This window comes from Macrotis lagotis, chromosome 4, assembly GCF_037893015.1.
Source record: "Macrotis lagotis isolate mMagLag1 chromosome 4, bilby.v1.9.chrom.fasta, whole genome shotgun sequence".
NCBI lineage: Eukaryota > Metazoa > Chordata > Mammalia > Peramelemorphia > Peramelidae > Macrotis > Macrotis lagotis.
In genome coordinates this window covers 80,908,909-80,936,315 of record NC_133661.1, presented here as the reverse complement: position 1 = coordinate 80,936,315, position 27,407 = coordinate 80,908,909, and the positions used below count along the sequence as shown (strand labels likewise).

Genomic DNA, 27,407 nt, shown 5'->3' with positions numbered 1-27,407 from the left:
ATTAGTAATTAATATTCCTGTTGTCTCAATTCCTTATATGGTTATAATTCTGCTTCTAGCCATAGCAATGAAAAGTATTCAGTATTCACACACAACCTTGGTAAAATGACTACAGCAGTTTATCTCCAAAAATTTCACTATCAAGTTGCTTTTTTAACCAGAGTTACAAGGTTAGTTCAACTTTAGCAAAAACAGTTAACACAATTATGTTAAAAACAAAATATCCCAAATTGTGTTGTCATAGCAATAGGCAGAAGTTTTGACAAAACATAGTTCATTTTTTACTTTTAAAAACCCTGTAAGGGGCAACTAGGTGGTGCAGTGGATGAAGCACCGGCCCTGGAGTCAGGAGTATCTGGGTTCAAATCCGGTCTCAGACACTTAATAATTACCTAGCTGTGTGGCCTTGGGCAAGCCACTTAACCCCATTTGCCTTGCAAAAAAAAACAAACCTCAAAATAAAAACCCTATAAAGCATAGGAATAGAAAGATTTTTTTATCATAAAAGTATACATTATTAAAAAAAAAAAGTTAACATTATTTGTAATGGAGAAATACTAGAAGTTTTCTCAACAAATACAAGAATTATGACAAGGATATCCCCTTTCCTTGCCAGTATTTGACATAGCTCTAGAGATGCTGACAATAACAATAACAGTAGCTATTGTTAATAGCATATAAATAGTGTTTTAAGGTTTGCAATGCATTTTACATAATCTTATTGGTCCTCATAAAAATCCTAAGAAATAGGTTCTATTACTATCTCCATTTTATGGGTATAACAACTGGAGCTGAAAGAGATTAAGTTATTTGTCCAGGGTCACATACCTAATAAGGGTCTGAAATAGAATTTGAACTCTGGTTTTCCAGACTTCAAGCCTAGCATTCTATTTACAGAAAGAAAAAGGATAAACTTGGGAAAAAAGAAATAAACTATCCCTACTTTCAAATAATAAAATTTCTAAAGAAATCTTATAGAATCAGTGAATTAATAAATGTGAGACAATTAATAGCTTCAGTTATGTAGCAGAATGCAAAAATAGTTCATCATTAATAACAAAATATCTGAGGAAATAGCAAAAAAGGAAGCTCCCATTAAACAGATTATAAAATGAATAAAGTATGGGACAATTTACTAAGACACACTGATGCCCTGTATTGAAACAATTAGAAGCTTTTTTTTTTACTTATTTTTGGTTTTGGTTTTTTGCAAGGTAATGGGGTTAAGTGATTTGCCCAAGGCCACATGGCTAAGTAAGTATTATGTGTCTGGAGGTCGAATTTGAACTCCTGATTCCAGGGTCACTGCTCTAGCCACTGGGCAACCTTGCTTCCCCCATGAAGCTTTTATTTTTAAAGAAATAAAGAATGACTAAAATAATTGGAGGGTTTTTAATTGGTCATGGTAGGGCTATGCCAATACAATAAAAACAATAATACTAAATTACTTTACAGATAATATGCCATATTAAACAATGATATTTTTAAAGGTACAACAAAGATGGGACATACTTGATCAATATTTTATCAATATTTTGGGACTGCTAAGAGAAGAGTAGTGATGCCAGTGATCATTGTGGAGTTGAGAAGAGAAGTCTTATGTTAAGAAATGTGAAATCCCACATTCCTAGCAAGAGACAGTCTCAGAATAAGGAAAACTTGGGTTCCAGTGCTCTTTCTGTGACATGAGTAAAATGGGATCCTAGGCAAATCATTTAATGTCTTAGTGTCCTGGGCCCTCTCTAAGACTGAGTCCCTTGGGAGTTAGTCAGTAGAGGCACAGGGAGCTTCTGCCCTGGGATTTCTGTAACTTAGATGTCTCCAAAGTAGGGTCCGCAAAGCAATCCTTTGGGTATGGAAAGAAAATATCAAAGTGTGTGTTTCAATTTTTATCTAAAAATGAAATGAATCAAGCTTTACCAATACTCAGTATGGATTAGAGAGCATTTTCTATGGTGCCCTCACATTGTCCACATTCCAGATAGTTGTATGTCATATACTTTGTATGTTATTTATTTCTACATGACAGATGAGTGTATTCAGCAGGAAGTATGGACAATGGCAACCTCACTCCTTGATTAACTTTCAGTATATTGAAGCTTGCTGTAGTTGAGGTATATTTGGTTAAGTTTTATCTAAATTCATCTTGACAAAATTGTACAAATGACTTAAAAATACTCCTGCAAAGAAAAAACAGATTGAAGATAATGCTACTAATAAAGCACAATTGAACAAGAAAATTACATAACTGATTATTCTCTTACTCCTAAAATAGGAACTGAGCTCTGTTAGACTCCTTACAAGCTAAAAACCAGATTTGACAAAGTTATCCATAAAATTCTTTAATTTTCAAGGTTATTTGCTATAGGAATTCATATTTCTACATTATGTCTTTTTTTTGTTTTATTTGGAGTAAATGAATACAAAGGTCCCTTTTGGCTGTAGAATCTATGATTCTTGTGTTTTTGTCTTCTATACTTCCCACATATTTCTACCCTAGCCCTAAGTGTATATTATGCCTTGAGATGTTAGTTAATAACAGTATAAATCCATCACTTTTAGCAAAATACTTAAAATTAAACTTTTTTGATGTTGAAAAATAACATAAGCATATCATCAATTATTTTTAAAAAGGAATGGAAATAGAATTTTCTAACTTGTTTAAAAATCTAAATGAAAAGTTATAGTGGGTTTTTAAGTCATTTGTTAAATTTATGATAACAGCACCATTTTTTGATAGAAGACTTATTAGCCAGATTTCAGCATAAACTTTTGCCTAATTGATGGATGGAATTGAAAAATAAGTCATTGCTTCAATCATTTGGAACCTTTATCATTATGAGACATTTTCAATAACCATTAAAACCATGTGTTCAAAGCAAACCAAACTTAGCAACACTAGTGTTGCTATATCACAGTCATAAAACAAGGTTCATCATCAGAAAGTAGACTGATCATTTGCTAATGAATTTTCTAGCCATGATGTGATCCATGAAACAAATTTTTTTCATGCAAACAGAATAGAGGAAACAGTAGAGACTTCTCTAGACATATTTAGAGAAAAACCAACCAAAAATAACAAACTGAATCCTGATAGGAAAAAGGGGTTTTTTTTGCTTTTCCTTTTGCAGAAAAGAGACAGGGAGGTTAATAAATACTGGGGATGGGATCTGTCATGGAGCACACCAGTGCAGAGGGAGAAGCTGTAATCAATAAGAGGTTTCAGACCTATACTGGGTCACTATAATAATAATGAGTGTCATCAGACAAGTTTGTCCTTCACTATCCAGTTCTGGCTCATAAATTCAAGATAAAGGTGGAAGAGGACCTGTGCCCAGGGTGGCATTCTGTAATACAGAACTGCTGTGTGTCTTAGGGTGAGAGAAACAAGTTCAGAAGCAAACAGTGGTGGTGTGACTTGGATCCCAGGAACAAAACACTTCCAGTTTCAAGGTGACATGGCAGATTCAAGTCAAGTTGGGATGTCCCCACCTGAGGAGAGAGTGGTAGAGAATTAAACAAAGCCACACCTGGAGTGATCAGTTTTACATGGAAGAAATAGGTCCATCAACTTCAGTGATTTGCCCAAGGTGGATTCATTTTCTATTAGTAACTTTCGTAAAACCCTGGTAGGCATTTGAGGTCTTTGGCATTGTATGAAGGATAACTACCCTGGTAGGCCATCAGAAACATTTGTTTGGTGGATACATCATTGGCAAGTGACTAAGTGTCTTTTAGACTCATTTACACCTTTTCTTTCCATTGATATTGGGTGGTGAGCCTATCCTGTGCAGTTAGGAAGTGATAATTGGCTCACTGTATGAGCTAACTTTATCATCCTGTTTTTTGTTCTTTTGACCTCAGATACTCAATTGGCATTTGGATTTTTTTTGCAGGTTTAACCAGATAATTGTTTGGAAAAGTTTAAAAAATGAATGGTTAGTCATTTGATAATTTTGCTTTGATAACTTTGAAGACTGTCTGAAAATGGGGGTTATGTCCTTCTCTATAACTCTAGAAAAGTCTGTATTTCTGTGATTACTAGACACTAGACTTATTGGACAACTTGGTGGTACAACAGATAGGATACCAGTCCTGAAGTCAGGAGGACCTGAGTTCAAATCCAGCCTCAGACATTTGATACTAACTGTGTGACCTTGGACAAGGTCCTGATTGCCTCCCACTCAGGACCATCTCCAGTTGTCCTGATTCCTATGTGGCCACTAGAACCAAATGCCTCTGGAGGAGAAAGTGAGGCTGGGGACTCAACAAAGCAACCCCCCCCACTCAAATCCAATTCATGTACATGTCAAGCATCACCTCCCTTATTTCGTGGTCTTCTTCAAGAATGAAGAAGTAACAGCAGACACTAGACCAAGATAGACACTGAAAGTAGAAATAGAGAACATGAAAACAGGCTTACAGTAGATCATCAAAACTAAAACTAAAGCCTAAAAGAAAAAACAAATAAAAAAATCCTATTTTCAGAGTCAGTCCAACAAAAATGTAATTTCAATTGAATTTTAATTTGCTTACTCCTAAGTGTAAAGACAGATAAAATCAGTTCCCAAATAGTTATAATTAATGTTAGAGAAAGGTAGAAATATATTATAAATTCCAGCTCTCTGGATTTTTCTAAAATCTTTAATTAATTTCCCCCCTTACTATCCTTCATTTTAGCAGATAGTTTTACTTAAATTTTATAAGTTTTTATTGAGCTCTAGTATACACTTTATTTCTGTGATAAGGGCTTTGCAGAACAGGTCACTAAGACCTGTTCTTCCTGAGTAATATTTCTCAAATCCATTCCTTCTGTCCCTTTCCTATGATCAATATGGACTCAGACCCTCATGGCTCCACACTTTTAATGATTCCTCTGTGTTAAATATTTTCTCCATTTGATCTCTGCTTCCCCTTTAATTGCCTTCTCTCAAGCATATTTCCAGGAGGTACAACAAATAGATTAACATTATTTACAAAGACAAAGGACACACTAAAAATTTTAAAACAAGAAGGCAAGGCTTCATATTTCCATGACCAAGGAAAGGAGAAAGGAGATTTAGATTACTGCCTTGGGTTCTGTAGGTTGTGAGAGAGACTGCAGAGACCTGCCCCCCATGATCTGGTCTCTCTTTGGTGGCAGTTTGTTTTGCCTGCACTTCTACCAGTTCCACGTGGTTTGTCATAGTTCCCTTTTCTCCAGGTTCATGAATCTTCTAAATCTCTTGTCAGAAGTTGACTTCACAGTTCGTTCTATCTCCTGATCTCAGTAAACTAATATTTAAAGGTAATCCAGAGTACTTGTCAAATGGGAGAGGATCAAACAAGTGGTGGTGTATGAAGGTGATGGGCATGTGAAAAATAATGAATGGAGTGAAATGATTAGAAATAGAATAACTTATACAATAGCATCAAACAACAATCAACCTTGAAAGACTTAGGAACTCTGATCCAAACAGTGATCAGCTACAATGACAGTTCTCATGGTAAATGATGTTACTAACCTCCTGACAGAGAGATGATGGACTCAGTGTACAAACAGACTGATATTTTGTTGTACATGGCCAGTGCAGGAATTTGTTTTGCTTGACTATGCATATTTGTTATAAGTTTTTTTCAGTTGGCTTTGGGGGGAAGGGGCAAGAGGAAAAATGTATTTTCATTACTTAAAAAAATTTAAAAAAATAAAGGTCACTTCAGAGTCACTACCTCTTCTTCATCCTATCTGGTGCACTCTTTTTAATTCACTTTAGGGGCTATTCACCCCTCAAAAAGGAATCATATGATGTTACTGCAACTTTTATAATTAATGTAACATCTCATTGTTGGTACCTTTTTGTGATTAGATCTTGCATTTTTCAAAGACCACTCCCTTTTAGTACACATAGAGACCTCCCAATATCATTGACAGTTCTGCAAATAATAGATAAAACTGTTGTTCACAACTGCCCAGGTATAACATCGACACATGAAAAATTAAGAACAGTGTTTTAATAGATGTTACAGTCTTGAATACTGCCTTCTTTTCTCAAGCTGGAATTAAAAATATTCATCCAATCATATGTTTATAGCTAGAAAGGCCTCTACAAGATATTGAGTGCAAACTCCTCATTTTATAGATGGAAACTTTATAGATAAGATTAAGTGACTTGTTCAGTGACAGCCAGCTAAGTCTCTCAGATGGGATTCACACCTAGACCTTCTTTACTCCAGGATTCTGTGTACTTTACCAAAGATGCTTTCAGGGAGTCCACCAAAGATGAGCTTCTGCTTCCTAACTTTGCTTCATTCACAAACAGCAGTCATTTTATCTCTGTCAGCCCTGGATATCAAATGTAAAAGGAAAAATAGCTGGAGAGTGTCTTGTTTTCTGTTCAAGGTTCCTCAAATAAGCAAGAGCAAGATAGCAATGATTACAGTAAGAATGAACTTTTATATATGCTTTACACTCATTTCATTTGAAATCTATTGGGTGAATCAAGAACTCAGGGTCTTAACTGCTCCCACAGTGAAGCATCAGAGTAATGTTATACACTGAAAACAATACCTGCCTTGAGGTCAAAAAGGCATCAGTTTTTTCATCTGCAAAATGGGCATGAGGATAATTACACTTATCTCCTTAGGTTGTTGTTAGTATAAAATGAGATAATATTTGTAAGGTGTTTTGCAAACTTTAAAATGTTAATAATGTTAATAAAAAAACACTGGTCAGATTATCATCTCTCAGCCTCCATTTCTTTAATCTGGAAAATAGAACAGAGACTAATTGGACCTGAAATATCTTTGTATAAGAAACTTATAGTTAAGTAATTCTCTTTATCAATGCAAATTGGCACCTTGTCTTCAATTTATACTGAGAGGCTAAATGTCTCATGGGGATCATCCAGCCAGCCTGCATCTGTGGCAGGACCTGAATCTTATTTTCCTTGGTTCTGGAACCCATCTCTTACTATATAGATGTAAGGATATTACTATTTAGACTATTTCATCGTCTCAGGAAAATACTCTTAAAGAATATGTAAACCTGAGTTTACAGGCTACACAGAGATAATAACTGCAGCCATGAGAAAGAGTATTTTGTAGGGTCTTCATTTGAGAATTGTTCATAGTTAGGCATCATGAAAAGCAGTGGAATCGTTGGAGTAACCCAAGTAGTTGCAGCCCAGGTAGTAGGAGGACTAATGTTGCCACAGTCACTGGGGTTTAGAGTTTTGAGAAGAGTGTGGGCAACACTGCTAGACTAATCTAGTGTTTTCTTCTCTTTTCACTAAATTTCTTGCAGTTTAGTATATAGTAGTTTCTATAAAAGAATGTAACTTTGATTTATGATTATTTTCTATTCAAACTTGGTTTGCTTATTTAAAAAATAATTCTGAAGCACTAAACTAATAAAAAAATTGGTTACACAATCATAATAGTTTGTTATCTTTATAGCATTGATCATTGTTGATATAATCAAGCTAGTTAGACATGGAGTAGACACTTAATAGTTGTTTGATTTTAAGTACTAAGTCATCAGTAAGCAATTTGTTCTGAGGATATAACATTTTTTAAATTTTAACATTTTGGCCCTTTGTTTTAATATTATTTAATTCAGAGGAATAAAACATTTTTACTTGAATCCTACGTTAACTATTAGTGGTACAAGATCATTTATATTCACCTTTTATGGACAAAAATCAATGTTTTTCCATGACTTATATGTATTTTCTTTTTAAAGTTGATGCTCTTTGACCTGCCTAAAGTCTGGCATAGGTCATTTTGTCTAAGTCAGAAATAATGTAGTAAGATTTCTTTTCAAGTAGTAAAGTTATTTTAATTGATATATATATATATATATATATAGAACCCCTTTTAATATAAAAGGTTTGAAGATGTAATAACGTTGTAATAGATGACAATGAAAATAATATATTCAATAGAAATTTAAAGAAAGCAAAATCCATTTCCTTTTCTTAAGATAAACACAAAATTTAAAAATATCAAAGTGTTTGTGATTTGTAGTCATGGTTACTGTAATTCCAGAGTTTGCCATCTGTCCATATCCAATGTACAAGTAAAAGTTAGAGCCGGTACTGCAAAGAGATAATTACATGTCTATTTGGCTACTGCTGTTTCTGAGATGGTCCATATGAAAACAAACAACTCCAGCTGTATTTTTATGTGAACATATTTAACAATAACAATACTCTAAAATCTTGCTAAGTTTTGCTTTTGATGACAAACTAGAAGGAATAAATACACTTTAAATTGAGGCAAAAAAACTCTATCAGATAGGAAAGCAGTGAGATATCTTGATTTTTTAAAGCTATATTATGTTAATATATAAAATACCTAGATTTCTTATTAACATATGAGATATTTAAAAGCATTTTAAAGAGAAATTGGGATCTTTGTAGATACTCTACCAGGGTTAAAATTATAGAATATGAAAATAAAGTAGAAGGGGTTTTTAACCTTGAAAGTTTGAATTTATTTGATACTCTTTTTGGTCTATTTTCTATCAGCCCACAAACTTTGAAAGTTGTCTTTTTGCTTTTCCAATTTGATAATTTTTTAATATCCCCATAAAATCATGAAAGCTTCCTTCACACAAAATATATATATATATATATATATATATATATATATATATATATATATCAAATGTCTATGGTTACACACTGTCTCATATGCAATTCCTATTTCTATGGGGTTATAGACTACTGAAGTTTTTTTAAAAAAGAATCCTCATTTCAAGGAAAAAAATTCAATGAGGCTTCTTCAAAGAAGGTCTGCTTTGTGGAAATTTTGGAAATTCAAGTATCTTTTTCTTTTAAATTCTGTTATGAAAAATAATAAACCTTCTGTTTGATATTTTATTATCTGAATTTGAATGTAAATATACTAAATCTGTTATAATCTCAATCATATTGCCTTTTTACCATACAGCCTATCCTGAATACAAAATTTCTGGCTTTTGAAAACCATTAACTTATTGTATTGGTTTCATGGTTTGTTTGTTTCTTTGAAAGCCCTTCATAGAGTCTGACTATTTACTAAATACTAATTTTTTTCAAACAGATCAGTTTTTACAAAAAGTCAGATGATTAAAAATAATAGATTGAATGGCTTCCTCAGAAACTCATCAGTTTTTGTTGAAAATCAATTTGCAGCTCCATGTGAAAGCTAATATTTCTAAACTAACCTTTAATCTTAAAAAATTAATATAGTTGCTCATTTAGCCTTATTACATATGTTTGTTGTTGTTTTATTAGAGAACCAATATATAAGATTGGATAATTTTAAAAAATACACTTTCCCTTTAAAAATTCTAATTCAGCATTTTTTCCTACTTGTATCCCCAATATCCCCAACACTTTACATGGTACTTTTCACTTGGTAAGCACATACTAATTTTAAGTATTTTCATTCACTTATTCATACATTATTTTTCTAGATGTGATTTTTTATAATTTTTTCTTTTACAAAGAATATTATAGTATTCTAATCCAATTAAATCACTATACTGTGCCCAACTCAAAATAGCTAGAATTTATGTAGCACTTTAAGGCTTGCAAAGCACTTTAGAAATATTAATGCATTTTATCCTACAATAATCCTAGGAGTTGATACTTTTATTAACTCCATTTCACAAATGATGAAACTGAGACTCAAATAGTAAAGTGGCTTGCTTCGGGTTCACATAGCTAGTAAGTAACTGAGGGTAGATTTGAATTTAAGTCTTCCTGATTCCAGATCCAGTGCTCTGTTACCAAGGATATTAATAGGCACTTTTCAAATATGACATCCAAACTTTCAATTCCCATATGAAAAAATGCTCCAAATCACTTAATAATTAGAGAAATATAAAGTAAAGCAACTCTAGGTTCCACTTCATACTCATAAGATTTGCAAAAGATAATAAAAATGACAAATGTGGAAAGGGCTATAGGAAAACATATCCTAATGCAATACTTGGTGGCGTTATGAATTATTCTAGTCATTCCTGAAAATAATTTGGAAGTATTCCCCCAAAGTCACTAAACTGAGCCCCGCTCTGTGCCTATTCCCCAGACAGATCAAAGAAAGGGGAAAAACCTAAATGTTCATAAGTATAGTTGCCCATTTTTATAGTGTCAAAGGACTGGAAGTTAAAGTAGTGCCAATAATTTGAAGCTTCTACTCAAAAGGTCTTGAAAATTCATGAAATTGAACAAATTTTGGTAGATGAATGAAATGCAATATGATTATTCAGTAAGAGATGACAAAAGAGATGGTTTCAGAAAAACAAAGATACACTTATGCAGTAAAGGGAGGAGAACCAACAACTGAATTATAAAGACCAAAAAAAAAAAGCTTTAAAATAACTGATAAACACAATATCCAACTGCAGTTTCAGAGGATTCATCATGAAGTATGCTACCCACCTACTAAAGAGGTGATGGATTAAAGCTACAAAACAAATTATACCTTTTGTAGCTGCAAGAATTTATTTTGCTTGACTAATATATATTTGTTACAACAGTTTCATTTTTGTACTTTTGTATTTTAAATCAAAGTGAAGAAAAATGTGTGTTAATTGAAAAATAAAATACATTGAAAAAAATCACCATTGTTCCATGTTGATGCCTTCAGAGTAATTTTATAAGGTAGAATTTATGTCTGTATTTTACTATAACACTACATGACCTTCCCCACATACTTTTGACCCCTTAACCTGTTCAGTCAGTTTTGTCTTCAAATTTGATAACTTTTTTATCCAATGACTCCATCTATACTTTGACCCACATTAGTATGGAATATGTTTTCAGTAGCTTCCTTTAGACCAACATCTTACCTCCAGCCACCTCACAAATACTTTTTCCTCTAGGCAAATCCATACTTTAAAAGGAACATTGAAAAACCAGGGTGTGCAGTAGAAGATAATCAGGATGGTAAGGATCTCATGTTTAAAACAAATTTCAGAGAACATGTAATCCCACCTATATCTGAACAAGAAGAAGAATCAAGTAAAAGTAAAGCTGCTATCTCTTATTTTTAACATTTTTATTAAACATTTTAATTAAAATTTAGAGTTCCGAATTTCATTTCTCCCTTTCCTGAAATGGAAAACATACCAGATATAGACTATGCATGTGTGATTATGTGAATTTAATATTTCCATATTAACCATTATTGTAGAAGAAAATTTGAATAACAACAAAAAAATAGGAAAATTAGCATGCTTCAATCTGTATTCAAATAATATCACTTCTTTTTCTGGCAGTGGATAGTATGCTTCATCAATAGTCCTTCAGGATTGTTTTGGATCATTGTATTGATGAGAATAGTTAAGTTATTCACAGTTCTTCATCAAACAGTATTGCTGTTAATGTGTATAACATTTTCCTGGTTCTATTAACTTCACTAAGAATCAGTTCTATTAACTTCACTAAGCATCTGTAAGTTTTTCTTGGTTTTCCTGAAATCATCCTGTTTCTCATTTCTTATAGTACAGTCATATATCACAGTTTATTTAGTCATTGCTAAATTGACAAGCATCCGTTTGATTTCCAGTTCTGTATAGTATTAAGGATCTCTTGACAGACCACTTCAGTGACAATAGGTTTAAATTTTATGCAGAGCATAATAATACACTTGTCCCAGCAGCATGTGCATATTCACAGGACAAAAACATATAGATAGGATAACATCAAAGCAAAAATAAATAGCAGCAAGCCAAAAATTTTTATGTAGAAACAGTAACTTTTGTACAAGTAGAATGCAAAAGCAACTAAAGAAGTCATAGTATTTTTTAAAATGACACACAACAGCAAATAAACATGAACAATAAGATAATAAAGGTAAAAATATATAGTAATTCAATGAATGTAGGCAATTATGTGCAAAGTAAATATTATGTGAGTAAACATTAGACTTATCTCTTGATTGCATTACCATTTTTTCCTGTTCCCCTGAAATATCATAGATCATTCTGGTCACTTGCAAATGAACCTACCTCTCTCCTATGAACTGTTGACTTGTCTGCCTCTATACCTGAAATAGTTGTTGTCATTAGAACTATAGTCCTACCTTCCCAAGCCTAGATTTATGGAGGGTCCAACTTGAATAGTAGTGTTGTTATGCTTTTTGAAGGTATCTTATACCTTAGTAAATTGTAGCTGGGTATAGGCAGAGGTATAGCCAGGTGCAGAGAATGCATCTCAGGTTAAATTTTGCCCATTGCCCATTGAATTTGTTTTTGGATTACAGCACTCTATCTTCTTTACTTCAAATATCTGTTTTAGAATTATTGTCTAAGTCAGGTAGTCTTTATAGCAGAGGCAGACAGCTTTTCTTGGTTTCTTTCTCTTTCTTTGTTTCTTCCTTCTTCCTTCCTTCTTCCTTCCCTTCTTCCTTTTTTATTTCTTCTTTTTGAATCTAATAAATAAATGTCTTTCAGTTTCTGAAATCTGTCCATTAGGGAGTCTCACCAATAAGTAATTGTAGTGGAATTATTCTTGCAGAAAATCCATCCTTAGAGCTATTTTGTTTACAGGCAAGTTATCCATTCTCTCTACAACTTAATGTGGCATAACTTTTAATCTACCTACCTTGATTTGAAGTAGTAGGCTTCTTTTATTAGTATAACTTTTAGCAGAGACAGAAAGTAAAAGAAGCCTACTACTTCAAAACAAGTAGTTAGATAGAGATCTTAGGAAAAAAACAATTAAAGGGAGATAGCTAGGTGGCATAGTAGATATGGAGTCAGGAGAACCTGAGTTCAAATTCGGTCTTAGATAGACACTTGATGCTCACTTAGCTATGTGACCTTGGGCAAATCACTTAACCACATTGCCTTGCAAAAATCCAAAAGAAAAAAATCTTACCCAGACATAAGTAGGAATAGTATAAAGTTTAAATAGTAAAAAAGCTTTATCCTTAGTGCAGTTATTCATATACTAGACAAGGCATAAGGTGATTTTCACAGCAATTATTTTTTGGTCTTAGTGTTCCTAACATGGTCATCGATTTGTAGTTGAAAAATGTAGGTGAGAGTTATCTTCAGGATTAATTCTAGACTTTTGACACTAGTCAAAAGTAGCATTGGCCTGAGTAAATTGCTTTTAGAGTCTTTGCCTTTATCTGAATGGCTCCTAGCAAGAAGTCCTTATACTGAGAAGTTTGTCTCTCATAATACTTTATAGCAACTATGAAAACTTTCTGATTCCTGGTTATATGTGTCTGTGCAGAGTTGTAAAGTGGTTAGTCTCCAATAATAGAGTTTGTTCTTTATTTTTTACTTTCCAGAGATAGAAAGTCAATCAAGATAAGTTCCAAAAGTTTTCTAGTGGTTAAATACCTCAAATACACATCACAAGTTGGTACCATTTTTCTTCATATTTGTTATTGGCATCTGTAGCCATCTTGGGTCAGTAGAATCTCCTTCTCACTAGCTTTTGGGTCCTTTCTTGACCTATATGTCCATTTTATAGCCATAAAACAATATGAGCTGTGTATCAATTGTTCCTCCAGTCTATGTTTGAAATCAGTGACAATGCCATAATACTATATTACCAGCTCCAATGTCTGCCGTCTTAATAGAAGGCTCTCAAGGGACTGACACGTGAATCTTTTTAGTATCACTGCTTCTCTTCTGTATTTATATGTTTCCTGGGGTTGTTCTCTGATTTGATTTTTATTATTTATTGATCTTGAACTTATTTTATTGATTCTGTTATTTGCTACTTCCATCAAATTTTTACATCTTGGGTATAGTTTGTTTCCCTAATTTTTGTTTCAATCTGTTCTTGTATTTTTGTTTATTGTTTTAAAGTTTTCTATCAACCAACAAGCATTTATTAAGGGCTTTGTATGAGTTCAGCAATGGGCCAAGCACTGGTGATTAAAAAAATAAGAGAGAGACCTTAACTTGGTTCCTGTCCTTAAAGAATCCACATTCTAATTAAAGAAATTTATATGTGCACAGTTGTCTATGTACAAGATATATGATGAAGTTGGAAAATATTCTCAAAGGAAAGGGGCTCACAGTGGGGGAACAGAAGATAGTATTTGATCCAAGTTTTGAAGTAAACTAGGAAAGTAAGGAGGGAGTAAAGACATTCAGTCTCCTGTGGTCATTATATTGTTTAATCAGTGCTTATTGTAAATTTACAACACTGAGTTTCAATTTGCTGGAGTTTTTTAATCATTGTAATCATTTTATATATATAATTTTCTTCTTCTGTTCATTTTGTTCCCTTCATTTTTCACCAGTTAATGTCTTTTCTTTATATTCATCATATCCTTCTTTTCTTATAGAATAGTAATGTTCCATTACATTCCTATGCCACAGTTTATTTAATTATTCTCTTTGCTCTTTGTTCTTCTAACATGTGCTGCTACAACTGTTTTGACCTTCCTAGCCATCTTCATAACATGCTATCCCCATGTTGCCATCATCCCTATCCCTCCTCTCCTTTTCCCCACACTAGAACCTTGAAATCCACCCCTTGGATGCTGGGTTATGATAGAAGAGTTTTTAGTCTTACATTGTTTGCAACCAGACTTCTCTACCACTTGTGATAATCTCCATGCCACCCTGGCCCTTCTAACTTGCTTTTACATTGTTATAATCTTCCCCATTTTTGAATGTAAACTCCTTGAGGGTAGGTTGTCTCATTTTACTTGTATTTGTAGCTTACTTAGCCCAGTGCTATTACAAAGTATGTTCTTAATAAATGCTTGTCCTGTCCATCACTCTATCTATTCTTATATGGGAAATTTTAAAAAAGTTATTGATCTCATTGTTTTATACTTTGGTAGCAGAATCTCTGCCTCGTAATTCCAAATTTCTTTCCAGAATACTTGAACCAGTTAGACCATACATCCAGCAATGTATTGGTTTATCTTTTCACAACCCCTTGCACATATTATAGCCCTTTTTATTCATCTTTGTTCATTTTCTGAGAGTACAGGAAACCTCAAAATTGTTTAGATTTGCATTCATTTTAGTACTATTTCTTTGTATTCTTTGTTCATTCAAAGAAACTAGCCCTGTCTTTATTCAATGACAGAACTGAACAAATACCCCAACTATGGTCTGTTCAGGGCAGAGTACGTACAGAAGCACTAGAATCTCCTTATTCTTGGAAGCATTGTTTCTCAGTGCAGTCCAAGATTGAATTAGCTTTTTTGGTTACCACATAGAGTTGCTGACTAATATTGAGCTTATAGTTCAGTAAAATCTCTGGATCTTTTCCCAAACTAACCATGATTTCCCAAGCTTTTATTTCAGCAATTTATTTTTCAAACTCAAGAGTAAGATTTGTTCCTATTGAATTTTAACTAATTAGTTACAACCTGCTGTCCTGGCCTTTACAAATCTTTTTGAATTCTGTCACTATCATCAATTAACTGTCCTTTCCAACTTTGTGTCATCCTCAAATTTTATGAGCTTGTCTTTATACAAGCTAGTGATAAAAATGTTAAACCCCATAGTTCTAAGGCCTGATTCCTGGTTCTCTTTACACTGAAGACTTCCTGCAAATTTTCATGGTACTATTAATTGCTACAATTCAGCCTTTCAACCAACTCTAAATCTGTCTAATTAAACTATCACCTAGTCTTCATGTTTCCATCTTTTATGTAAGAATAGCATGTGATATTTTATCAAATATTTTGCTAAATCTAGGTGATTTAAATCTACAAAATTCAGTCGTTTTATCAGTAAGAGAAACATAAGGATAACAACAGTAAAAATAGAGCTGTGGGGATAGATAAAAGAAAAATATATTAGGATGTTCTTGCTTTGGTATATGTGTTTTCTATATTCCATATTTCCATGTTCCATGTTTCTCAGTGAGAAACTCTTGTCTTGTGATCAAAGCCATCTCCACCCCCTCCCCAATTTGAGTGTTTATTTTATGAACACTAGAACTGAAAAAAGTACAAATTACTTCTGGTTTTAATAAGGACCAGGAAAGGCAAGTGTGGGAATGAAAAGGCTTTGGATTTTGTTAAATAAGGTTCTGTAATCTAGTGTGTAGCTGTTAAGCCATACAGAGCCCTTTTTGTGATCAGTGACTCCATTTCTGGGAAGATATTAATAAAGCAAAATAAGGGAGAGCATAATAAGGAAAGACTCTCTTAAAATTTCTTTGCCCAGAAACCTACCCTTTTACACTGAAAAAGACAGCTTGTCAAATTAATGGTTTGTATCCAGAGCTATATCTAAGTATTTTTGATCCTCTCTGATTATTACCTAGAAGTAGCTACTTTAGGAGAGGGAGAAAGTTTTTTGTGTATATTGATGGGTTTGGGAGGGGAAAACTTAAATACTTCTACTGTTGAGCTTCATAAAAATGAAAAGTTTTATTTTTGAAGATAATTATTTTATTGTTAGTGCCTCTAGCTGCATCGGTAAAATCCACATTACCCAAAATTATGAAAATGGAATTACCTCATTATATTCTTAAAATATAGAGAAACAGAGACAAATAACCTAGTATAGCGAATACTAATTTCAGTAAAATGAACGCACAGTTGTAGTCATTGATTTCTTAAGAAATGACCTGAATTTACACAAATTTCATCACCTTATCATGTTAATGATCTGAATAGTTTTGTTTCTTCTTCTAGAAAGGGAGAAATAAATTCTAAAGACAATAATGGTGACATTTAATGGCCCATATTTTTCTGGGTCCTTCTTCAAAGAACTATGAGAATTGCTTATATTTAGCAAACAAAATATTTAGCTTATTTTGTGCTGATCGGATCAAAAAGTTGGATAGAGAAGGAAACTATGATTTCAATTTCAATTTAGAAGATGAGCTCTGAGCATATAGACTCTATCTAGCTATTTATCTAGATTAAAGAACTGATGCAGAAAATGGGGAAAAAACTCCCTCTGACTTCATTCTCCCAGCTCCTGGTCACAGTGGCAAGCTGGGTCTCAAGAGAATGACTGTCTTCTACTCCCCTTTCTAGTTTTACTGCTCATGAAACTCAACTTGTATGCTCCCCATTGGTCATCCAGTTTATCAATTAGCCAGTCTAAATTATTTAGTTTTTTTTAAGGACATTTATTAAGATGGTATAGGTCAAGTTCAATCTCTGAGAAGAATGAATTCCAACTTTAATTGATTGCTACAAATGTCCTCCTAAAAGTCTCAGATACATTCCCATACTTACATAATCTAAAGAAAAAAAGTGCCCAAGTTTAAGGAGTACATATAGTGAAATAGTAACTCATAGCTTGTCATTGGGTATAAATTTCTCTTTTCTGTATACTTCATGATGCTCCCCTGAACTGGGGTTCCCCGAATGAGTACCCAAGATGCAGATGGAGTCAGAGGGGAGGGAATACCTGAAGCACAGTCAGTTTGTTCTTGGCAGGGTAGCTATTCAGGATATATCTTGCTGACACCAATGGGAAATCCAAAACTTCAAGCCTTTTGAAATTTTTAAAGTCTTCCTGTGGTCAGTTAAAGGGTAGGAAAGAGGAGACACCCTCAGGTAATTCTATCCCTAGAGCTTGGCTGTAATTACTCTATTACTTACCTTGGTCTTTTATACAAGACCCATAGGCCATAACTGATTTAATTCATCCCACCATATTTGTTTGGTGGGTCATCTTATCAAAATGGTAAGAATTTCACTCTTTCTAAATTATTAAGGATATTGTCCCCATCTTAGCTTACATGCCTTTGATTGAATTGAAAGTAATGTCTTAAGAATTATTCACAACAGCATTATACCTTTACTTGACTGATTTCGTAACTCAGCCAATGAGGCACACTCACTTCACAAAGGCATCAGGACATGGAGCATCTTGTTAGTTAGTAGCTAGTTAGGACAGCTATTGAAGAACTCAGGGCCTACTGGATTAAGTTGAATTCAGGTATTACCTCAACCATCCGTTTAAATAGCAAACTCAAGGCAGATTGTGCTCCATCCAAATGTCAGTGTTTATTAAGCGCCTGCTTACCATGCTCAAGGCAGAGTGCTAAGTGCTACTTAGGGGGTTACCTGGCATCTTTCCATGGAATTGATATTAGGGAGGGAGGCAGATGCCAAGTGGTGTGAGCTGGGACCAGCATCTACCCTCTACAAAGGAAGATATTGGGGGAGTTTGGACTCCCAGCCCCCCCCCCACTGAGAGGTAGAGAAAGCTGAGGAAAGGAACGCCAGTCAAGGCTTGAATTTGCAGTGTCGGGGGGGGGGGGTTGTGGTAGAAATGATGAGCTTATCTCAGGATGGAGAGCTTGTTTGGAGGAGTTGAAACCAGGTGGGGCTGAAGATGTTCACTTGAAAGCCCTCTGCATTCAGGAGACATTCATTCTAAAAGTCTTTCTGAGTAGGGAGCTATGAGTACCCACCATGCAGATGGAACCGAGGGAGGGAACCCTGTGATGGTGAAGCAATGACTAACTTTTCCTCCTGCAGAAAGTCTTGCAATTTATCTTCTAAGGGAAAAGTGGCATGAAAATATGAAGAGCCTCGTCTATTCATGGACATGCATCCCTCTAGCTGTCTTCCATCTGCTTGCCCTGGTTGTCCTCCTTTCTTCTGTCGTCCACAGCATACACACACACACACACACACACACACACACACACACACATATTTCCTATTTCCATTGAAAATTTAGAACAGGTTACCTAGCTGTGTGACCTTGGGCAAGCCATTTAACCCCATTTGCCTTGCAAAAAAAACAGAAATAAAATTTAGAACAGGGAATGAAGAAATCTAGAACATAAAAATTAATAGGATATCTTTGAAAAATATGACAGTAGCGGGGCGGCTAGGTGGCGCAGTGAATAGAGCACCAGCCTTGGAGGCAGGAGTACCTGGGTTCAAATCCGGCCTCAGATACTTAATAATTACCTAGCCATGTGGCCTTGGGCAAGCCACTTAACCCCATTGCCTTGAAAAATCTAAAAAAAAAAAATTACAGTAGACTATCTGAGGAACCGTGACCTAAACCAAGCTGACTGAATAAAAGTAGAGAAGATGTCATGGGCCCAAATTCCAGGAATCAGCTATCAAGGGCAGCTCTATCATAATAGATTTGTTAACTCATGAATAAAAGCTATTTAAGAAAGTTTTACTTAGAGAATTTAAAAGGAAAACAAACAATGTTATCTAACCTCTGCTATGCTTGTTTCAGATCGTCCACCATGTACCTCCATGGCCAGTTGCGTCGGTCTCCCTTCGAATGGAGCTGGTCTAAGTAATGAACTCATAGAACTTCAACACCTCATTCAATTCCCTGAAGAAGTTGCTTGTATTCTGACTGAACAGGAACAGAGCATCTACAGAAAAGTGCTGCCTGTCGACTACCTTTGCTTCTTAACCAGGGATTTGGGAAATACCGAATGCCAGACTAAACTTCCGAGCCTCAAAGCTGCAGTGTCAGCCTCTCTTCTGACTTCCCAGAACAGCGAGCACAATGCTCTTGAAGACCTCGTCACCAGATTTAACGAGGTAAGACCTTCCCAGCCAACACGGTTGGGATTAGTCTCCATTTCTACCTTAAGCTTTGGTTTGTGGCATCTTTTATCTGTAGATGCTGGATTTGTTTTACTCACTGCGTGTCATTCTTCCTAGACATCAACATATATTTACATAATTACATTTTGACTCATTTCTCATCCCTCACCCTCCACCTTAACTCAACCACTTCTGACACAGGTAAACCATTTGGTTGTCCCTTTCACCAATTTTTTATTCTCTTTTTTGCTACCTTTTTATTTCATATTGTCCTATCAGAATTTATCAGAAGACCAGTACTAAAATCAATATGAAGAATAACATAATAATGAAAGAAACTAGGATCTAGTTCTCAGCCAGTACTTTTGTCTCTTCAGCACCAGTTTCATTTATCAAAGCTACAGCACATGACTAAAGGCCAAAGGATCCCAGCCTAAATTTATAAAAAAAACAAACTCCTGTAGCAGACAAAGAAGAATGAATATGAGGTACTAGAAGAGTCCCTAGTATTACAAAAGTAGTGTAGAAACGTGTCCCTGAACTTATGATAATACCAGGGACCAGGTACCAGGAAAAGAAATTCAAGTATGAGTGATGCTATTGAGTATGGGAGCTTCACAAGATTTTCCCCTTGTCCTGGCCTTCATATTTTTTAATTTTATAGCAATTTACAGTGTTTAACTGGAGTTCTCTGAGAATGAAGTACTCTAGTTAATTTAGTTATTTTTTCTTTTCACTAGTATTTCATTATTTATTTTTCCAATTATATATAAAGATAATTTTCAACATTCATTTTTGTAAAGTTTGTTCCCTTTCACCCTCCCCTACCCCCTACCATAGAATAGCAAGCAATCTGATATAGGTTAGACATGTACAGCCATGCTACACATATTACCATTATTAGTCATGCTGTGAAAAAAGAATCAGAATAAAGAAGGAAAATCCACTAGAAAAAGCAAAACCCATTTTTAAGAGATGAAAGTAGTAGCTTTAATCTTCATTCAGATTCCTTTACCCTTTCTCTGAATGTGGATAGCGTTGTTATCAAAGGGCTTTTAGAATTGTCTTTGCTATATTTCTGAAAAGAGGTGAATCTGTCATAGTTAATCATCATTTTTTGCAAAGTTTTGCATTTTACATTTTTATCCCTTCTTTCTTCCCTTCCCTACCCCCTGCCCCTGACAGAGAGAAATCTAATATAGTCTCTCATTTAACCATGCAAAATATAGATTCATATGAATCAGGTTGTGAAATAATAATCAAATCCAAATGGAAGAACATTAGAGAGAGAAAAAAGATATAATACATAAGACAACTTTTAAAAATTGAAGATAGTAGGGACCAGCTAGATAGCACAGTGGATAGAGCACTGGTACTGGAGTCAGGAGTACCTGAGTTTAAATCTGGCCTCAACCATGTAATAGTTACCTAGCTGGTAACCTTGGGCAAGTCACTTAACCCCACTGCCTTACAAAAAAAAATTGAAGATAGTAATCTTTGGTCTGCATTTAAACTTCACAATTCCTTTTCTGGATATGGATGGTATTTTCTATCACATGTCTTTTAGAATTGTCTTTGATTATTGTCCATCATAGTTGTTTGTTACCCAGTGTTGCTGTTAGTGTATATAATGTTCTTCTACTACTGCTCACTTCACTCAGCATCAGTTCATGTAAGTCTTTTCCAGGCTATTCTGAAGTCCCATCCCTCATGATTTCTTATAGAACAACAGTGTTTCATCACATTCATTTACTACAATTTGTTCAGCCATTCCCCCAATTGATGGACAGTTCCTCAATTTCCAATTCTTTGCCACTAAGAAAAGAGCTTTATCAATGTTTTTGTACATGTGGGACTTTTTACCCTTTTTCATGATCTCTTCAGGATATAGACCCATTAGCGTTATTGCTGGCTCAAAGGGTTTACATAATAGTTTTATTGCCCTTTGAGAATAATTCCAAATTCATGTATTTATATTTTGTATTCCTAGTACTTCATTGTCTATAGTACCTTTAACAAAAATGTAGCTTCCTTCGTTATCTCTTTTAATTGGATTTATTTTTGCTTTTGCTTTGTCTGAGATCAGGATTACTATCCCTGGTTTTGGGTTTGTTTTTTAACTTCAGCCAAAGCATAATATATTCTTCTAGGCTTTTACCTTTACTCTATGTGTATCTCACTACTTCAGATGTGTTTCTTGTAAATAATATATGGTAGGATTCTGGCTTTTAATCCATTCTGCTTTCTGCTTCTGTTTTATGGGAGAGTTCATTCCATTCACATTCACAGTTATGATTCTTATTCAGTATTTCCCTCCATCCCATTTTCCCCCCATTCATATTTTTTCCTCTTCTTTTACTCTATCCCTTCTCACCAGTATTATTCTTTTTTTGTAGGAATCAAATATAATTCATAAGCATTGATCATTACATCTTTTGTAAAAATGTATTTTTTATTTTTTACATTCATTCATATGCACATGTAGATTTTTAAGTTACAACATTTACTTCCATCCTCCCTTCCCACCTCCCTCCCCTAAACAACAAACAGTCTGGTTAACATTGTAGATAAATATTTTTGATAAATATGTTTACAGATTAGTCATTTTTTGGCATGAGGAATTAGGATTAAGGGTAAAAGATACATAATTGATATTTTTATAAAATAATAATCAGATTCTGAAGGTTTTTGTTTTCTTTTGTTTTGTTTTTCTTCCTCTGGATGGGGATAGCATTGTCCATAGCCAGTCTAATATGGTTGTCCTAGCTTTCTGAACTACTGAGAAGAGCTTCTTCCATCAGGTAGATCATCTCACAAAGTTGTTGTTCATGTGTACATTGTTCTCTTGGTTCTACTCTCTTCACTCAGCATCAAACCCCGTAACTCATTCCATACTTCTCTAGAATCCAACCATTTATGGTTTTGTATAGAACAGTAATATTCCATAGTATTCATGTACCATAATTTATTTAGCCATTCTCCAATTGATGGACATCCCTTCAGTTTCCGATTCTTTGACTCTATTAAAAAAAGCTGTTCTGAATATTTTAGAACATGTGGAACTTTCCCCATTTTTTTAATGATTTATTCTGGATATAGGCCTAAAATTGGAATTGCTTGGGCAAAGGATATGAACAGTTTTATTGCTCTTTGGGCATAGTTCTGTATTGCTCTCCAGAAAGGTTGGATTCATTCACAACTCCATCAGCAATGCATGATTGTCCTAATCCTCCCAAAACCCTTCCAACATTGATAATTTTCCCTTTTTCTCAGCTTAGCTGATCTGATAGGTGTGAAATGATACCTCATAGTTCTTTTAATTTGAATTTCTTTAATCTTATTTGGAACATTTTTTCATATGATTATATATAGCTTTAATTTTATCATTTGAAAACTGCCTATTCATATCCTTTAACCATTTATCAACAGGGGAATGACTTGTAACCTTATAAATTTGATGAAATTTTCTATATATTTTAGAAATGAGACCTTTATCAGAATTCCTAGTTGTGAAAATTGTTTCCCAGCTTTCTGATTTTCTTCTAATTTTGGCAACATGATTTTATTAAGGCAAAACCTTTTTAATTTAATATAGTTAAAATAATTCATTTTGTAGCTTATAATGTACTCTAATTTGTGTTTGGTTATAAAATTTGTCCCTTTTTCATAGATCGGATAGAGTATTTCTTGGTCTATTAATTTATCTATAGTGTTGCTCTGTATTCCTAAATCCTGTACCCATTTTGACCTTATTTGGGTATAGAGTATAAGATGTGGGTCTCTCTGCCTAGTTTTTGCCATACTATTTTCCAGTTTTCCCAACAATTTTTGTCAAATAGTGAGTTTTTATCATAGAAACTGATGTCTTTGAGTTTATCAAACAGTAGATTGTTTACTGCAATTTCATTTGAACATCTCATAATCCACTAATACCTTACTCTATTTCTTAACCAGTACCAAGCAGTTTTTATGACTGCTGCTTTATAGTGTAGTTTTAGATCGGGTAGAGCAGGGCTACTTTCCTTTACATTTTTTTCATCAGGTCCCTTGATATTCTTGACTTTTTGTTGCTCCAGATGAATTTTGTCACTATATTTTTTAGCTTGGTAAAATAGTTATTTGGTAGTTTGATTGATCTGGTGCTGAATAAGTAATTTAATTTGGGAAGAATTGTAATTTTTATTATATTAGCTCGACCTAACCATGAGCAATTGACATTTTTCCAATTATTTAGATCTGACTTATATGAGAAGTCCTTTATAATTGTGTACCCAAAGTTTATAGGTTTGTCTTGGGAGGTAGATTCCCAAATATTTAATGTTGTTCATAGTTACTTTAAATGAAATTTTTCTTTTTATCTTTTGTGCTTTGACCTTGTTATTTATATATAGAAATGCTGATAATTTATGTGGATTTATTTTATATCCTGCTATTTGCTGAATTTGTTAATTGTGTTAAGGAGTTTCTCAGATGATTTTCTTGGGTACTCTAAGTATATCATCATATATCTGTTTTGGTTTTTGGTTTTTGGTTTTCAGTTTTTTGGGTTTTGCTAGGCAATGGGGTTAAGTGGCTTGCCCAAGGCCACACAGCTAAGTTATTATTAAGTGTCTGAGCCTGGATTTGAACTCAGGTATTCCTGACTCCAGGACCAGTGCTCTATCCATTGTGCCACCTAGCTGTTCCCCATCATGTATCTGAAAAGAGTGAAAGCTTTTCTTCCTCATTGCCATTCTGATTCCTTCAATTTCTTTTTCTTCTCTTATTGCTAAAGCTATCATTTCTAATACTATATTGAATGAATAGTAATGGTGTTAATGGGCATCTTCGTTTCACCCCCAATTTTATTGGAAATACTCTGATTTTTAGATAGATGCTATTTATTATTTTAAGGAAAACTCCATTTATTCCTAAACTTTCTAGTGTTTTTAAAGGAATGGATGTATTTTTTCAAAGGTTTTTTCAGTATCTATTGAGATAATCTTATGATTACTGTTGGTTTTGCTGTTGATTTGTGCAATTATCTTCAGTATTTTCCTAATATTGAACCATCCCTGCCTATGTGGTATAAATCCAAACTGATCATGATGTATTATCTTGGTAATAACTTTCTGTAGTCTCATTGCTAAAATTTTATTTAAGATTTTTGCATCAATATTCATTAGGGAGATTGGTCTATAATTTTCTTTGTCTGTTTTGGTTCTTCCTGGTTTAGGTATCAACATCATGTTGGTGTCTTAAAAGGAGTTTGGCTGAACTCCTCCCTTTCCTACTTTTTTAAACAGTCTATGTAGAATAGGAATTAATTGTTCCTTAAACGCTTGATAGAATTCACTTATAAATCCATAATGGACCTGGAGATTTTTAATTAGGGACTTTATTATGGTTTCCTCAATTTCTTTTTGTGAAATGAGATTAGTTATGTCCTCTTCTATTAATCTGGACAGTTTGTATTTTTGCAAATATTCATCCATTTCACTCAAGTTATCCAATTTATTGGCATACAATTTGGCAAAGTAGCTCTGAATTATCTCTTTAATTTTCTCCTCATTGGTGGTTAGTTCACCCTTTTTGTTTTTGATACTAGTAATTTGGTTCTTTCTTTTTTAAATCAGATTAAACAAATGGGTTTTATTTTACTTTTTCATAAAGCCAACTCTTAGTTTTATTTATGAGATCCATGGTTTTCTTGCTTTCAGTTTTATTTATCTCTCCCTTGATGTTCAGAAATTTTAATTTGGTATTTAATTGGGGATCTTTAATTTGCTCTTTTTCCTAGCTTTTTTGTTGCATACCCAATTCATTGATCTCTTCTTTATTTTATTCATATAGGCATCTAGAGATAAAAAGTTTCCCCTCAAAACTGCCTTGCCTGCATCCTATAAATTTCTGTATGATGTCTCATTAGTATTATTTTCTTGAATACAATTAGTGATTATTTCTTTTATTTGCTGTTTGAGCCACACATTATTTAAGATTAAGTTATTTAGTTTCCAATTAGTTTTTATTTATCTTTCCATGATACTATATTACATGTAATTTTTATTGCATCATGGTCTGAGAAATATTTATTATTATTTTTCTGCATTTGACTATAAGGTTTTGTGCCCTAGTACATGGTCAGTTTTTCTATAGGTGCCATGTGCTGCCAAGAAAAAAAGTATATTATTTTCTTTTCCCTTTCTCCAGAAGCCTATAATATCTAAGATTTCTAAGATTTCATTCACCTTAACTTCCTTCTTATTTATTTTGTGATTAGATTTATCTAGTTCTGAGAGAGGGAGATTGAGGTCCTCCATTATTAAAGTTTTGCTGTCTATCTCCTTGTATTTCACTCAGCTTTTTCTCTAGGAATTTGGATCTATACCACTAGGTGCAAGTATGTTTAGTAATGATAAAGCTTAATTTACCAATGGTTCCCTTTCAGAAGATGTAATTTACTTCCTTATTCCTTTTAATGAGATCAATTTTTGCTTTTACTTTATCTTTACTTCATCAGGATCACTACCCCAGATTTTTTGCTTCAGCTGAGGCATGATGTATTTTGCTCATCCTTTTATCTTTACACCCTGTGTGTATCTCTCTGTTTCAGATGTGTTCCTTGTAAGCAATATATTGTATCCGCTTCCATTTTATGGGATAGTTCATCTCATTCACAGTTACAGTTAAGATTACTAATTCTGTATTTCCCTCCATGCTATCTTTCTCCATTTATATTTTTCTCTTTTCTTTCCTCTTAATCCTCCTCACCAAAGTTTTACTCCCTTTCCCCTTTAACTTTTCTTTTAAAATTTAGCTTTAAGTTTATTTTCACTTATACTATTACCTTTCCTTTTATCAGTCCCATCATCCCTTTTCTTTCCCTTTGCCCCTCCCCCCCTTCCTGTAGATTAGGATAGATTTTTAACCCAAGTGGTAATGTATCTTATTCCCTTTCTTGACCAAATTTATTGAATAGAATTTATTCAGTGTTCACACTCCCCCTTCTTTCCCTCTAAAATTATAAATCTTTGTGCCTCTTCACCTGATGTCATAACTCAAGTACTATTAATCAGTTAGCTTCAATCACACTTTGATTATTTGATAAGCTCAAAGTTTTATCAGATTATCTTCATAGATTGGTTGCTTGATAAGCAGCATTGTCTCAAATTATATCAAATTATAATTATAATAATTTTTCACTTTTTCAAGTACCCTCCAAGTGCACACAATCCTCACGAGCCAAAGTTTCATCCAAAGCCAAATCATTTCTTAAACTATTTGTACTCCTCCTACCAGCCCTTTTTACTCTCACACTTTATCATCTCCCCTACACTTAGAGTACTTAACCTCTTGTAAAGGAAATCAAAGATTAACTAATACTTTAATGTAATTAACTGCAAGAATCTTAAAGGTCTCTAAGCCTTGGGAGGCTCTGGTGGTCTTACCTGAGAACTTTCCAAATGATTGTAAATTACAGAGACTCAGGATTTTGCGGTTTATGATGACCTCATCAGACAAAATATTAAGCTTTATCAGTACAACAGAGTTAAAGTGGGTCAAAGGATAATAAGACACTTAAGTTTAAAGTTAACACCCCTGTTTTTCATCAGGGCTTTTTGTCTTAAATATAGTGAAGTTGTCTTGGACCTCTTCAATGGAGAGACAAGACCCAATTATACCTATATCCTTTAGGTCCATTCTCTTCAATTATATTCAACCCATTAATTATCCTAAGAGAAGTAAAGTTCTCAATAATTAGAAATGTTTTATCTTCTCTTTTAGGACTATATACTATTTGATGATCTTAACCAACATTTGTTTTGTTTTGTTTTGTTTTATTTTTTCCTTCACCTTTTCATTTAACTTTTTATGCAACTCTTGAGTTGTGTATTTGGTGATTGAATTCTCTGTTCAGTTCTGGTTTTTGGTCAGGAAATTCTGGAAGTCCTCTATTTCATTCAACATCCATC

The 27,407-nt window shown here is 33.8% G+C and overlaps 1 protein-coding gene across 3 annotated transcripts in view; it reads left to right on the top strand.

Annotated features, from left to right (window-relative positions):
• Window positions 1-27,407, top strand: part of PLCE1 (phospholipase C epsilon 1) — a 332,730-nt gene that overhangs the window by 117,312 nt on the left and 188,011 nt on the right. For all 3 annotated transcript variants that reach the window (XM_074233338.1, XM_074233336.1, XM_074233337.1), the window contains exon 4: window positions 19,133-19,449. In XM_074233338.1, coding sequence (XP_074089439.1) covers window positions 19,133-19,449 — 317 coding nt within the window. The remainder of the gene's footprint in view (window positions 1-19,132; window positions 19,450-27,407) is intronic.